Source organism: Trachinotus anak, unplaced genomic scaffold (assembly GCF_046630095.1).
Source record: "Trachinotus anak isolate AG129_WGS33_773 ecotype Australia unplaced genomic scaffold, CSIRO_AGI_Tana_v1 ptg000011l, whole genome shotgun sequence".
Classification (NCBI taxonomy): Eukaryota; Metazoa; Chordata; class Actinopteri; order Carangiformes; family Carangidae; genus Trachinotus; species Trachinotus anak.
The window spans coordinates 14,881,924-14,898,139 of record NW_027273862.1 but is presented as its reverse complement, the minus strand read 5'-3'; the positions used below and the strand labels follow the sequence as shown (position 1 = coordinate 14,898,139).

General features: G+C 40.0%; 1 protein-coding gene across 7 annotated transcripts in view; it reads left to right on the top strand.

Annotated features, from left to right (window-relative positions):
• furina (furin (paired basic amino acid cleaving enzyme) a) overlaps positions 1–16,216 on the top strand; it is a 76,732-nt gene that overhangs the window by 4,908 nt on the left and 55,608 nt on the right. For 5 of the 7 annotated variants that reach the window (XM_071488302.1, XM_071488303.1, XM_071488308.1 and 2 more), the window contains exon 2: positions 1,866–2,188. In XM_071488302.1, the coding sequence (XP_071344403.1) occupies positions 1,979–2,188 (210 nt within the window). In that variant the 5' untranslated portion in view covers positions 1,866–1,978. Of the gene's footprint in view, positions 1–1,661; positions 1,783–1,865; positions 2,189–16,216 lie in introns of those variants that run through there. The other 2 variants (XM_071488304.1, XM_071488306.1) reach the window with 2 other exon arrangements.

The following is a 16,216-nucleotide window of genomic DNA, read 5'->3' as shown; positions in this document are numbered from 1 at the left end:
TCTCTGTGGCAGCAAAACCTGTTATTACCAGCGTTCAGAAATTTCAGGTTAAACTGGGCTGATAAAACACTTTTTAGGGCTGACTATCTCTGAAAGACTCACTTCAGACAGACTTAAAAACACTCACGAGCCTAGTTATATAATAAGGCAGAAAACAACCCATAACACAATAGTCTGAAAAAGGACCTAGTTAATCTCGACATTCCTTATAAAACCTAATTTCCAGACAAAAAAAATATTGTCTTATGTTCAGGCCAGTATGCTGTCCTAATGCTCCAGAGCCGTGGAGAACTCTTAGCATAATTTCCCTGTTGTAGAAGAAGTTGGTCAGATAGATCCCAGTAGGCAGCTGTTAATCCACAAACCAGCTCAATTGATGATAGGTAAATATAGTCAAAACAATTATTTATAAAGTCCATTTTATATCAAAATATATTTAATTGAAAATAAGTAATGTTCATCTTTATCTGTGGTGCTTTGTGCATTGGCTTGAGTTGGTCATTGAGAATTTTTTAATATGAAACGCCTGGGTAATAGTACACTAAATGACTATTTGAGTGCACAGCAGAATGCTCCAGTCACATCTGAAAACATCGTTCAGGCTCCACAACAAACTGTCCAGGGAAATTCTGAGGAGCTTGTTTGTTCATTTGGAGTGTGGCATGATGGCACGATGATTTGAAATTCTCCATTTTGTCTATTGAATGGCTAACCCCGGAGACAGGGTCATTATAGGAGGGCCATTACACCAGCAAAATGACTGGAGAAACCCTGTCCCACTGTAGACTTGAATCAGGAGAAGAAATGTGACTGCATACAGTAGGAAACACAGAATAGGACCACTGTATTCAGTGCAGTCCAGTCAGCTCAGGGTTACTAGCTGAGGGCTAGCACTTAAGATAATTGTCTTAACAGACTACAGGCACGGCTCACCCTCCTGGTTCGAAACAACAGCTTAGAGGCAAAGTTGTATCAGCAAATAATTAAACCATGAGGTGAGATCTGTGTCGCTGCTCACTCTGGCTACTGTAGCTCTGCTATCACATGGTACATTGCTTTCTTATTCATAAGACTGTTTTTCTTATGGCTTGGCTTCAGTCAGCATACTACAACGAATTACCCATACTCAAATCGGTATGTTGTAGGTAAACATTTTTCACTTAAACGTATATGTTCTCTCCTGCTGTGGGCTGCCATTGCTGCCTCAGGCATTTAAACTCCACCCTCGAGTGGCGACTTCACCTCATAGTGAGACTGACTCTGCTCTGATCCCTCAGCATCCAGGGCGTAGTCTAGCTTTCCAACCACACTTCTCCCACCTCCCTTGCCAACCCAGTATACCTAAGCATTTTCCTTTTGCAAGCTTCATCTAGCATGTCCTCCCATGGGAGAGTAAACGCCAGCATTTGCTGCTGTGTGTCTGACCACAACATCAGGCCCTGACGTCCTGCTCACAACTTCCTGTGGGATTATCAAATGAATGTACTTAGCTGGGCTGTAGCACACTTGCTCAAAACTAGCTGTTCTTCCTCATGGACAAAACAGATGAATACATTATTTTGTATTGTGTGTCACGCAGCATGTTAACTCCTCTGTTCCTGTTTCCAGTCTGTTCCCAGAACATGGAAGCAGCTACAAAGGGAGAAGCCAAACCCCGAGTGTTGACCGAGTGTTCTTCATTTGACCTCATGTGAATAGTTTCCCCGTGAATTTTGACATGCCTAGGTTACACAGGCTTCTTTTGTGTTACAGTTTTGTGATCATGATGGATCACAAGGAGTGGTAAGTCAGTGGAATCGTCACCAGGCTTTCTAAACTTTTCATATATGTAAATTATTTTCTTCCTCTGTTTTGTTTCCCGTCAGGTGAGCTGTGACTGTTCCCGTCTTTGTCTACCTGTGCACCTGCATGTACCGCGGGCAGCTCGGCCTGTTTGAGAGGCGTTGTGCTCAGAGACTGTGCTGCACTAGGAGAATCCATGGCTCCTGGCCCTCTATCTCCCTTTGAAGGGCGCAGGCTTAGGCTGCTGGAGTTGCTACTTGGGCCTCTGTTGGTCTTGTTGGTTTCTGGACTGGCACCAGCACTGGGTCAGAAGGTCTACACCAACACATGGGCCGTTCACATACCTGGAGGTCAGGAGGAAGCTGATCGCATTGCCAGTAAACATGGGTTCATAAACTACGGACATGTAAGTAAAACACTGCATTTTTGGCTTGTTTTTTTTTCCTCTTACATTTGCAGTTTTATTAAGTTTAGAGACAATAAGGAAATCAAAGACAAGTAGTTGTACAGCTGCCATAAGTGAAAATAAAACTGACTACATTCTGAGTATGCCAATATACTGTAGTGCTCATCAGCTTCTTAAATGGTTGCATATAAAGAGGTGAGCTTGCAGCTATTTTATAATGTGTCCATTTGCTATGTGTCTAACATCAGATTAATTATTCATATTTTATCAATATCCAGATATGTTATGAGTTATTTGTGATGCTCCTTTATTATTTTAAAGTTAATTTTATTGGGCCTTCCTGTTTGCCCAGTTTGCCCTTGTTCCCCACTTTTCACACAACGAAAAACAAAACACTATAATTTTTAAAAGGTGTTAGTAATCGTTTCTCTCAGATTAGTCAGTTAGAAAAGCTCCAGTGAAAACCAGTATTCAGTCCAGGCATCTTCTTGTCAGTTGTTTGTTGTTCATTCAAATGTATTGTGTCGTAATGGGTGTGTTGTAAGAAGCAGGGTGTTTTCTGCAGACTGCCAACAGGCCTACTTCACTACAGCTACTCGCTCAGACCTTAACAGACTGTTCATCATGGTGTGATTCATCTTTATTTAAACTAAACTATGAACTAACAATCACAAAACTTGCCTGCCCTGTTCAGTTTAATCAGTATTACAGACAATTTGTAGCAAAACAATTCATTACAGATTGAGGTCCCAGTCTTATAATTTTCTGTTTTACCCTGAAACTCCCACAATAAGCCAGTATGTAGAGTCAAAAAGTAAAAATATGTAAATCTGTAGGAGCTAAACTGATTAAGTAAAGAAAGGTTTTTAGGCAACTGCTTTGTCCATGTTGAGAAAGCTTTAAATTATTAAGATCTTATTTTGCCCATAGTGTTACAGGCACAGTAGGTGTGGGCGGCGAATTACGGATAAACATTTCCTGTGTGCGTCAGTTACTTATTCCTCTATTTACGACTTCCTGTTTGACCTCAGTGGAAACCAATTAGCCAGGTTATCCTACAACATCATCATGTCCTCTCCTGATAAAAAACAAAAACATTAAGACGTTTTAAATTAATTTAGTCTTCAGTAGGACTGCAGGAGTGTTTTTTTTGTCGTTGTTACTCATACAGTGTCTTCTTTTTCTTGGGTACTATTCAAGAGCCAAGTCTTTCTTGTGCTTAAGAGTTGAACAGTTACTTGTGTATTCCTAACGTTAAGAGAAAATGATGAAAAAAAGCATTTTAATACCATAAAATAACAGAAACCTGAGGCTGTAACCATACAGTTGACTCTCTGAACCTCACTCTATATGAATGAACTTGTTAAGTATCTAAATATCTGTCCACTTTACCTACTCTTCCTGGATAGATGAGAAAAGCTCATAGATGTGGTTGTTGTACTGACTACTACAAATAATTTTCCATCACTGACATTCAGCAACATTTTAGGATCTTTCCATCTTAAATGGTAGAGCTGTAATTTGCAGATTGCACAACCTACCTTTAGACATTCAGGCTCAGTTGCAGTCAGTGTGACCTGACACTTAATGTAGAATATATACATAGGAATCTAAGAATAGTTTTCATGCTGAATATGCTTCTGTAGTTTTTTTTTCTTTTACAAAATGAAACACAAAGTCTAATAGTCAGAGAACAAGCGGCTCTTCGTGTAGATGTTTAAGTACCTATTCTCACCACTTTTCCAGGCAACTTTGTCCTGTTTTGATCTGTATGGGCTTACTGGTCATGACCAGGAATGTTATTTGTGCTCTGAATCACAGCATGCAGACTAATGACTAATCCTACACACTTAAATCCTTTAACTATGTATTGGCCGTGCACAACGAGGAATCCAGACAATTACACCCATGTACTGACAGAGCTGCGGAGAGAAGATGATGAGCTGTTTGGTTTGGTCTGTGTCAGCAACTTGCTTAAGTATTTTATGATATTTTGAGGGAGGGAAAATAGACTATTGTGTCTGACCAGAGCTAGACTGACTAGTTTTGACACAGCCTCTAAGATGGAAAAACGGCAGAGCAGGGGTCCGTCTAACGAAGCAGGCCTAATAAAGTTAGCTGGATAGATGCTGAGTAAAGCCTTTAACCCTCTCAAATCTGAAACACAGAGTCAAGTAAAAACAGATGTTCCAGGTTTTAACTCATAGCAGTTATCCCTCTTATTAAACTAGCTTCATGAGATAGATCTCTGATCTGGTGTACATTTTTTTTGCAGGAGAGAAGGTTGATCAGAATAACCCAACAATGACCCACACCAATGCTTAAAAAAAAACTGACCCAGACCCTGTTCTGTGCAAATAACCATGGCTACTGTTTGGCATTTCATCATTACTGGTGTCGTTATTTGCCTGTGTGAGGATGCTGACACCCGACGAAAAAGTCAGTTTGAAATATTAAACAGAAGGTCATGAGGCAGATACTTATTTGCTGCCGTAGAGGAGAACCACTATGTGCATGTGCAAGTTATTCCTCCACTTCCTGAGGCTCCTCTAGTGTTGAAATGAAAAATGAATAAAATACATCATTAGATAAATAATACTAATAATAATGATAATCAAAATTCACCTGGTTGCGCTGCTTTGGCCTTTTCCCACAGTGTAACCATGGTTAAGTTTAAATCTGCAATGATAAGTTGATTTATCAATTAGTCAATCAAGAGGGGATTGATAGGCAAATATTTTGATAATTGATGGTGAAAAAATTACCAAACTTATCTGTTTCTGGCTTCTTAACCAAGACTTTTGAAGAATTCACCTTGGGATTTTGGAAACTGTGATGATTTTCACTTTTTTGCAGATATTTTATACGATGACAGAACAATTAATTGATAATGTAAACAGTTGTTAGTTGCAGCTGTAGTTAAATTGACTGCTGCAGACACTAGCTTCAGGAGGCTTTCTGCTGGGGATGTTTAGCACAAGAGCCCACAACATGACACTGCCATGATAAAACTTTGAATAAATGATATGGAACAGTCACATCTGTTTAGTCCACAGCATGTTATTGATGAATAGCCTCTGTTCATTAACTTTGAAAGGTCAGTTACAACCAAAATGATGACTAAAATAAAGATGCTATTGTGTCGTGCACTTCCCTGACTGCATAACGTCACTGTTGACTGATTAAAATGAAGCCATTACTTCAGAGCTGGGGACAAACAAATCTGTTAAGCCTTTTTATTTGCCTACAGCTGATAGGAAATGAGAGTTGCTGTGTGAGCTTTGTGTGGCCAGGCATGGCGTGCCTGCGCTGTGGGGCTGTGCATGTGGCTGTGTCTGACTGTGTGCAGGTGTTGGAATTAGGCAGGAGAGCTTGAGGGGAGGATCAAAGACTGCAGCTGTGCAGGTTTTATAGGACTGATGATGGTTGTTTTTATTTCACCTTCATTCTGCTCACAATATGGCATCCATACAACCTCTACCCTAAACATTTCAGATTTTCTCCATCATGATGCAGCGAGCAACAATTAATACCAACAACATGTGAGCTCACTGCTTTAGCACCACTGGCTTATTATAGCCAGAAAGTTCTGGTTTCGAGCCCTACAGCAGGCAAGTTGAATCTTAGTTCCCACAACAGTGGGGCAGCTGTGACTCAGCCGTGGGTAATCTAATCCCTAATCACTAATCACAGAGTTGGCGGTTTGATCCCCAGCTCCTCCTGTTCATGTGTTGAAGTGTCCTTGGGAAAATCACCAAATTGCTCCCGGTGGTCAGACGAGTTAAACTGCACGGTAGCTTGTTTCCGTTGGTGTGTGAGTGAGTGAATGAGAGGCAAAGTTGTAAAGGGCTTTGGATGAAAGCACTATACAAAAACATGCCATTTACAACAAATCTAAAAACCTATTGGGGTTACAGCAAACGTTGAGTAGATCATAGTATTCATAATATTTGACATGATTTTGCTTGATGAGATAACACAGATTTTTGTAAATGTCAATTGTGACAAATGTCATGGTGACAAGCTCACGGTGACATCTTCAGATAACTGACCCAAAGAATCAATTATTTTAGTATAATATAAAGCCAAGGGAAAACAGCAAATATTTGAAAGATTAGTCAGTTGTCATAATATTTTTAGTTTAATTTTCTTTTGTTGATCAACAAATCAACTCTTTGTTTGAGCTTGTCAAAATATTCACATATTTAATAAATAATCTGTTCAAATAAATCCAAAGTTAACTCATTGTCTTCATTACTTGAATTAATTATAATTATTCTTAAATATTTTAAGGTGGTTGTGGTTATGCCCATTTATTTTAGCTGAATGAAGTACATTGGAGGCTGGATGAGTGACTGTTGGTTTGAGCTCGTTCATTAACATCTAAAGATAACTTGCTGAGTTACTTACCCACTGATGTGAGGGCTCTGTCACATGAGTTCAACAGTTGTCTGCTGGGGTGGCCACCTGTTGTCCTCAGCTTTCACTGTGTGGCCCTAGTCGGCCCTCGGGATGCTTTTGTCAAATTGAGTGTTAGAGTAGTGACAGTTTTCTGATTTCAGACACGTTCTCAGTTTGCTTTCTGCCCATGTGATGTGACCGCTGAGCCGGATTTGCTGGGGCATGAAAATGGTTGGCCGGTTTATTTATTTATTTTCCCCCCATGTTTATAACATCAGGAACACAGACAACTGGCTAGTCATGTGGCTGACGGATGTGATGCATCTGTTCTTCTCCGTTGGTGCCAGTTCTGAAAGGTTGGTTTGGTTTGTCGGGGCCAAACGTCACGCGATGTCCATCCGTTTTTCAGTCAGTACTGATCAATCCAGACAAGCTAGCCAATGTGACAGTGGTGCTGGTCGTTTGTCAGTGCGGAAACTTTATGGTAACGTTGTCTGACAGCCGCTCATGTAAAACCCTGATGCAGAGCCCAAACTGTCTCTGCTGGCTGTAAAAGTCCTCCCCCTTTTCTCTACTTCTCTTCATTGCCAACAGAGTTACAATAGATGATGCCACTAAAGAATATTAATATTAATGTACCTGAAAAGAAGCGGACTATCAGTTTTAAAAGATTGCTGTGACCATGTGATGTGCAAATGGATTACACCTCTCACTCTGACTCCGCTTCCAGATTGCAGGGTCATTTTCGTACAAGGGGAATAATTAAAACTAAGTTAAAGTAATAAAATTTAAAAAACAGCTGACTCACTCAGTGGTAAACGAGTATTAACTGCCAGCTTGCATCACTGGATGGCTATTTTACATTTTAAAGACCTTTTCTTGCCCACATCATCAGACTTGCGCTTTAGTTTTTCATGGGGAACTTAAATATTTGTCCGTTTCAATTGCACCTCCATTTCACCAGTATTTAAAAAAATAAATAGTGAAATGGGATTAGAGGGATGGCTATTAGTAGTAAGAAGTGATTTGATAAGGAGGACTGACTTGTTACATCCTAAGAATCATTACAGTGTAATTTAGTGGTTCTCAAACTGGGGCTCAGCCCCCCCTGGGTGGGGTCATTGAGCCACTGCAGGAAGGAGCATGGATAACCCAGGGAAAAATATGGAGAGTATCTTATTTGAATAAATGCTATCTATGTAGGGAAAGTAAACAAACCAGTGTTTGCTGATGCTTTCATGCTGCCCTTTTTTTTCATGAAAATTCAACATGGATCCTTTTTTATTAGTTGCTTCACCTGTCATCGCTAACAACTGATGGCTAGGGAGGGGCATGAAGCCTTTTCTGCTTCTGAACGGGGGCACGCCAGAAAACATTAGAGAACCGCTGGCGTAACGTGTGAATGGGATCAAATAGCCACAAGATCAAAAGCTTAATTGAAAAATGTATCAATTGTGGTCACTGCTACAACAAAAGCACTTTTTTTCATTTGATCTGGTAAGCTTGACAGCTGGTTAAAGTACCACTGTAGATGGAATTCTTTTTATATTTTTTAGGTCAGTCATGTGTTTTGAAACATTGTGCCTTTCTGTCTGTGTCCTGAGGCTTTCACCATCTATTCCGTCTTGTATGCAGCTCATGAAAGTTTCCCCACTGATGATGCGGCAGACTCTCAATATTTAACTCGCTCTTTGCAATGTTGCATGACTACATTCTGGCTCTACCTTCAGTTACACAATTCACTGCACCCATCTTTTTGTTTAAAGACGACCTATTACTGTACTGTTGCTGCGGCATCATAACTGCAACAACTTTTGATTGCTGTTTCGGTCATGATAAAGGTCAAATCTTCCTGTAAAGAGCTTGTGCCACGTGGAAGTGTTATATAAGGGCTGTCAACAGCACCATTTCTAAGAAGGTATTTGTTTCCTGCTTCCTCCTCTTAGAGTATGAAACAGATTACTGGTGATAATTCATGAAAAAAAAAAAAAGTTTAAGATTTATGGGACAATGTTCTGAGGATTAAAAATACATTTCTTATTTTCCATCATATCCAGAAGTGGAAGAAAAAAATGTAAAAAATAAATAAATAACTCATCTATTTCTACACTCACTTCAAAGTAAATATGGAGCATTTCTCAGAAACATGTCACTTCCCTTCGTGTGAGCAGTGGTTTCTGTTAATGGTGGTGGATAAAAACGGCTGTGTTCATACGGCTGCTCTGTTTAGAGACCAGATGCCTTCAGAGCTTGCTCTCCTGGTCAACCCCAGGGCTTTGCATGTAAAGGAGGATTGTGTTTGGCATACTGTGCCCTCACTGTACTCCTCACTGAGGAGCTTCTTGGCCTATTTCTGGTATCTAATGTGCTGACTTCTTTCTCCTTCCTGAAGAGGTTAGAGCCTTTTATGAAGATTATTAATATTCTGTTCAGCACAAGATTAAAAGAGCAAAGGGATGGATATTATCTGTAGTTCTAATAAATTACATAAATGACACTCTCCTATCAGTAACTCATGATACAGCACTGCACGTAAGGGGAGCCTCTGTAGAAAGTTCACTTTAATCTAGTCCACAAGTTTCTTAGTAGATCAAAAGTTATGGCATAGGAATGAACTTCTAATCCCTTGCACATTTGGTTTTCCCTTATTTTATTTTTAAAGCCAACTTTAAATTAAAACTCTCTCCCCACAAGACCTTGCAGTATCATACTAGTATCTTTTCTAAAATCCCCTTAATATCTACATGCTGTGACATAATTTGCATGTGACATTGCTTTTAGCAAGAACATTTTGAGAAGGAACCCTGTCTGCAAGGAGATTCATCATCCACTTCTCAGCATGCCAAGAGCCAGGTTTCCATTCAAATCCAAAAACACACTGGGCATTATTCAGTCACAGTGGACAGCTTTTATCATTTCTTAACCTGTGTGGTTCAATTTATTGTATTTGTTCAGTTTAATAACATGGGTTGTATGTAGCATGCGGGGAAAGAGGATGGAAGCATGTTTTGTTCCCTTAATCATTAATCTTTGTTAATATCTAAAAGTGCTACATCACATTGATTTTACATAGTATACATTTTAAAGAGTGTTCTCTATTCTGTATTTGAAGGTCTCAGCCTGTCTTTCTCTCAGTCAGGACTCTGTGGAGACATAACTGTGTAACTGCAACACCTCAACTTAGAGGCTCTTCTAAATTGTTTCTCCTGCGTTGCGTGATAAGGGCTAAATTATTTCTGACCCAAATCTCAGTTAAAACTTCATTGCAAGGGACAACCAGTGTGAATTACAGAATACCAGAAATGATGTATGGAGTCCATAATTGGACTCTGGAGAACTGAAGCAATTAACTGTGGGGAAATCAGGAGGGGTTGAAGAAATTTGCTGGAAAGTCATCTGACAGGATATGATGGGCCCAGAGATGATGGGAGAAGAAGCTGCATGCTGGGCGTTGAAAGGAGCATGATTTGTACAGTCCCACACAGGTGCTTCCTCTCTCCTGTGCTGCTTTGCCACCAAACACACATCATCCGCCAGAAACGAGTCTCGGAACCTTGCTAAAGCTCTGTGGGGATTAAATCCACACCTCTTTGCTTCTTCACCAAACTGTAGCAGCTTACCATGATGCCAGCATGTGCTTCATATAACTTGGTAACAAAGTGTGAAATGAACTTTTGAAATGTCACAAAGAACTTTGACTTATTTGGGTTTTTTTTCCAGCAGCTGCATTGAGATGAATAATAAGGTTGTGTCAACAGAAAAGCAGCTGTGTCAGTGTACACGTCAACGTGAAAAATGGAAAGAGCCTTTTAGGAATTAATTAATATTGAGAAGGGTATTGCTCATTTATGCCAGCTAATATTTTATGCTCTGAAGGCAAAAACAAAGATGTGGTTTGCGATGTTCTACTGTAAACAGAAAATGGGAGTCATAAAATGGGGAAGCACAGCATCATTTAGTCAGCCTTTGGTGCAGACATCACCAAATATATATCCTGATTCTGCTCTCACCAGTCAGCGTTTTTAATCATTTATGGAATACAGTGTACATTTAACACAGACTTGGGTGGAAACCAGCTATTGAGACAGCATCACTGTTTCTATTCATCTATGATGTGTGACTAACGTATATACCCTGTGGGCCTCTCCAGGGTCCATGAGTCAAACATGTGGCTCAAACACGCCAGCTATATAGATTGCCACCTCTAAATATTTTATCATGCTTAAGCATGTTTTGGAAGCTGGTTTACTTGTGCAATATCTTCATTAATCTTTAACATACCACTCTGTGCTGTGGCTCTGCCCTACTTTAGCCAATGAGAGCTGATGGCTCTAACGGAGTGTGCAGCCTTATACAGTCAGTGTAGCATGTCCCTTAGAGATGGTGTGGCTTTGAAGTGCAGTAATGATAACGCTGCAAACACAGTTCAGTCAGAACTGGTGGATTGGGGCCCTTGTTTAGTATGGACCCATTAAGAGGCTGGGCTTCTCATCCAGAGAGGAATGAATCGTTTCTCATCTCAGGATGGTTCATCAGCATCTCTACAGTGTCTTTGGTCCCACTGCCTTTGGTCCTTGTGTTGTTGTCAACGAGACTGCCTCCCTTTATTCCACGCTCAGGCCTCTCTCTCTCACTAAGCAGACCCTGATCTCATTTCATCTCTGTGCAGGAGCTCTTCTTTGAAAGTTAATGAACTGCAGAGATCGACTTGTCCTGTTTGCTCTGCTGGAGACTTCTCTGTTTAGAGGAAGGACTTTGGAGCCAGTTTCCCTGAAATCAAGTCCGAAACCATTATCACCATAAAAACAGTGTGGGTGATACAGTATATTAGAACAGTTTTGTTGAAGTGTCTGATTTGTTAAACTACTCTTCATGGGAAATCAGTCTGTTACATGAGATGATCTTGGAACGTATGAAAAGTCTGTGAAAGTGGTGTAACCTCTGTTAAATCTGTCAGCAAAGCGTGATGTTACCTCATCCCTTGAATGTAATTCATAGAGGAAAAATAGTCTGTAAATAGTTTAAGGAAGTAAAAAGATGACACAGCATTTCAAAAATCCAATAATTACTCAAGGTCAGCCTGAATTGCCCATATATTAGCACACTGCAGTATTTACATTGGCAGATATTACATTCTCAGAAAAACGTGGTCATGATTGTGGCATCTCACTAGAATCTCCTCAGAGCATTTTTTTTTTGGTTAAATGCTCAAATCATCTGTTGATAAATAGTTTGTTACTGAAGGAATGCAAGCATACCAACTTACATCGCAGTTTGAGGATAACAAAATAAGATATGGAACTGTTCCCGAAAAACATGTAGGCCGCATTTTTAGGATGAGGGCATGAATGTGATTCAGTGGTGGGAAACTTTTTAAGAAAGGCAAAAAAATAAAGAGAGAGATATACGAGTTCTGGGCACTGAACTTCGTCGTTCTTCAGTAACTGCTTCATGGAACAAAATAGACTCCCGCCTACACACCTCTAACAGCTGCAAAACAAGCTGGGCAACAGAGAATTGCCTTTAGTTTATTTTATCCACCTATAACCTTGTTATTTTTTCTGCATAGAAGGTGTTATGTCAGAATGTGGGGGGAGAGATACCAGTCTGATCTTAATTATGTCCAAGTTGGATGCTTCTTTACAAATTCACTTATGTCCCCTGAACCTTCCACATTTTGTGGTATCAGGGATTTCCGCCCTCACTCTGTCCTCTAGGTTTTTTATTATGCAAAATATACAGACAGTGGACTTTCAAAGTTTTCATAATATTGATACTAATAGAACATGTTTGTGCAAAATAACACAACGGCAATACAAGCTACTACATGTGTAGACGCTGCTTTTCACTATAGATAACTCTGTTTTGCCCCCAAGACAATGTGAAACACCTTTCACCCAAAGAGATGTGTTCTCTCTGCTCAGTTTGTCAGTACTGTCACTATATCTCAGCCACTGATAACATTTTGGAGCCCTGTATATGCTTATGTTTTAGATTAGCTTATTAATCGAAAAGACACTGCAGGTCAGGTCAAACCAATAATTGCTATCGTTGTTGTGACCCATAGTTATAGCAGTAGAGGCCCACATCCTGAGAAGACAAAAGCAGCACATGAATCTGTGTGGAGACAATCTTGAGGATGACATAAATGTCTTCATGAAGCCACCACTGGCTTCACTCATTCTCCTTTTAAAAAAAAACAAAAAAAACAACATAATTCTGAAGGCAAAGATTGAAAAAAAATAACATACCGGTCAGCAGAAGGCCGTCTCCAGCCTAGAGCCAAAGAATGAACACCCATGTTGCCAGGGGTCCTGGGAACTGCAGCAGCAGCAAAGGCCCAGCAGCACTCAGTCATTACTCTGCTCTCCCACAGAGGAGAGATGGGGGCTGGGATGGAGCAGAACCACACACAGGTCACAGGGGCTGTAACAAGAGCCAGATGTGCTGAGGGGACATGAAAATACATGGACAGGCACCTCTCTAGCTTTTAAATATGAGCATGCTCACATGCATGTACATGCGTGCACGCACACACTCAGAGGAGGTTGAGGTATGTAAAGAATGTCAGTACTGAAGAGGAAAATAACTACTTTTTATGTTCATATGTGGTCATGATAACACAAGAAATAATAGTAGTAGCCTGTTCTGACAAAAAGCAAAGTTGAAAGTCTTCACTTTAACATTTAAAACAACCTCAAAGTATATACTTGTTAAATGTATTCCATATTAAGTATATTGTGCAGCTTATGCACTTAAACCTAAAGGAGTGGTGTGCTCTGCTGGTTAAGATGTCTTGGTAAACTCAAGGTAGCAAACAAGTACAGAGCTGGAACAACAAAACAAAAAAATGAACACGCTTGAGAAGCTGAAATGGCTATTTTTTCACAGTTTTTGACATTTCATAGACTGAATCATTAATTGATTAATCTAAAGAGTTAGAAACAGATGAATTGATTTATAGTTGCAGCCCTAAATTGTAACTTTCAAAGAAGGCAGGAGCTTTTTAGGTGGGCAGTGCAGACTTTGATCCACAAGCTGTTGTTTCAGCAGCAGCATGCCTTCTGCAGAGCTTCTTCAGATCTTTAAGCTCCTGCTGTCTGTGCAAGTCACTATACATGTTTGCTACCTAAAGATGATCTATTATATGTTGCAATACTTAAAGATAACTGAAACTATCAGAATCTAGGTATTTTTTTAAGTGTGCTGAAGTATACTAGGAATATTTTTACATTTAAGAACTATTTAAAGCAGCGTCCTCATGTCCAGGTACTCTGTTAAGTAATTTCAATGTTCCTGGTTCCTCTCTGAATCTCTCCCCTGTTTCCTGTTGTTTTATATTCAACTGTTGAACAAAGGCCAAAATGTTAAAATGAAAGCTAAAAAAACTGCAAGTTTAAAGAAGCAGGCTTTTGAATGTAAGGTCACGAATTTGATCCCTGGACTAACACTATAAATCTGGGTGGGGAAATGAACACATCACTTGAAGGAAGGAAGACAATTCATGGGGCCGTTAAACAGTGCACTTACCCGTCTGCTCCACTGGCCATGAGATAAGACTGTGGTTTTACTGGGTAGCCGCCAGGTGTGAATGTTTTATTGTTGCTGAAAACCAGCATCCTTGCTAAATTAACTTAAACAGGATTTATGTAGGTAGAAAAAAGTAAAATGTATTATTTCCTCATGGATTAAATGGTAGTTTAAAATCAAGCCCCTCACATCTCATGTATATTCCTCTGTTATCCTCAGTTCAGTGGCTGGACAGAGAAAGCTCCAACTGTTAAGCTGTTGGCAGCTGAAGCGAGCCATGTTGTTCAACACTGTGTTAGAGGTAACTGATCTGTCTGTGGAAGTAGCTGGTTTTGACTTGTGTCTCATGTCATGTAACGAGGACAGAACACTCCTGTCCAGCCAGACCCGTACGACCCAGCCTCCTCATACACTCGCAGACACGCACACACAAGCTGACCTGGGAGGCGGAGCAGTCGTTTGCGGTGTAATTTGAAGGGGCTCAGATCTGATAAGCCTTTTACAATGAAAACAATGAGGTGGACATTTAAAAAGCCTGTAAATGGCCTAATGGAGCCAGCAGTGTGGGAGGAATGCAGCATTTGGGTGGAGCTTTTTTTTTTTTTTTAATGACAGCTTTTTTTTCTTTCTTTGTAACAGGAGACCTGCTAAGTCGTAACAGATCTGCACTTTTGAGGTGATTTTTGTTCTGCAGTGTAGCAGAGATGCTGGATTTAGATCGAGGATCAGGTGTCGTTATCACTTACAGATTTAGTTTAGCTACCCAGGTCTGCCAGGGGTGGAAAAACAGGTTTCTATTTGTCACCATGAGGATCAAATTTGACATAGTGTGTTATATTTATTCTGTTTCCTTGTTGCGATGTACATGATGTTCAGTTTAGAAACACATGCATAGTGAATTTTGTGTCCCTTCCGATTGCAATGTTACTAAATTAGAAGCTAAGGAAGGTCTTGTTTCTCTCATCAGTTGTAGTCTTTTCTTCGTTAGCCTCAAGAGCCTCAAGCTGTCAATACAGTTGCTTTTATTCACATTCTGTCTTGGAAGGAATCTTGTCAAAATACTGTTGGCATAGTAAGTGTCTGATAAAAATATTAAGGCAACAAACAAACACTCCTCTCTATCTCCCTCTCTTGCGATTTGTTGCACCTTAAATTTATTTTTCAGAGCTTTTCAGAGCTTCCAATCATGCACCAGGCTGTTCCCTCCTCGCAGCACTGCACTCTGAGTAGGTGCTTATTTGTTTTTGAATGTTTCCAGTAATGTTTTGGTAACCTGCCAACTTGGCAGAAATGGTTCCTACATGTGCTTGAGGTAGAGTTTATTTCTTTCCTGATAGCTTTTGAAAAAGGAGTGTTTGTTCTTTTGGGACGTTAAATATCATCTGTTTTATTAATGTGACAGCCTCGACAGGTCTCTCTGTGTTCTTCGGTTTTCGTGGAAGTCCTTAAAGTTGGCTAGTTTGAGCTTGACAGTCGAATGACACAAGCTCTAAAACACAGGATTTCTTTCTAGGTCATCTATCCATGTTTGAAAGGAAGAGGAATTTATCACATCTGTTTACTGTATCAGTTGCTGGTGTGTGTGCTTTAGTGTTCATGAATATTTTATCACTGATGTAAGCCGTGCATCAATGAGTTGCAGTCCCCCCTGCACCCCTCCCCTCCCCTCGCCGCATCAGGTGTTTGTGAGATTGAATCCCTGGGTGCCTGCTATTGAAGACGGAGCTCATCTTCTTTATTGTGCGTGATGATTTTGCTGACTGAAGACATGCTGACTGAACTGGATGTGTTATATAGAGTGGTGGATTTGGAATAATACACTAATAATATGTAACTGGTTTGAGATCTGCTGGGAGGAACACTGTGCAGTTCGTGTTTCTTGTTTGGTTATGCTTCTTTGTCATTTACATTAAGATGAGGTGATGTGGTTAAAATCAATATAATAATCATATGCATTTTTTCTGATAATGTTTTTATAATAATGATATGTCACGTCTCTTAAGCTCCAACCAGAGATTATTTTCATTCTCCATCTGCTGAGAATTTTTTTGATCATTCTGTAAAATGATCCAAAACAGTAACAAATGAGTCAGTTTC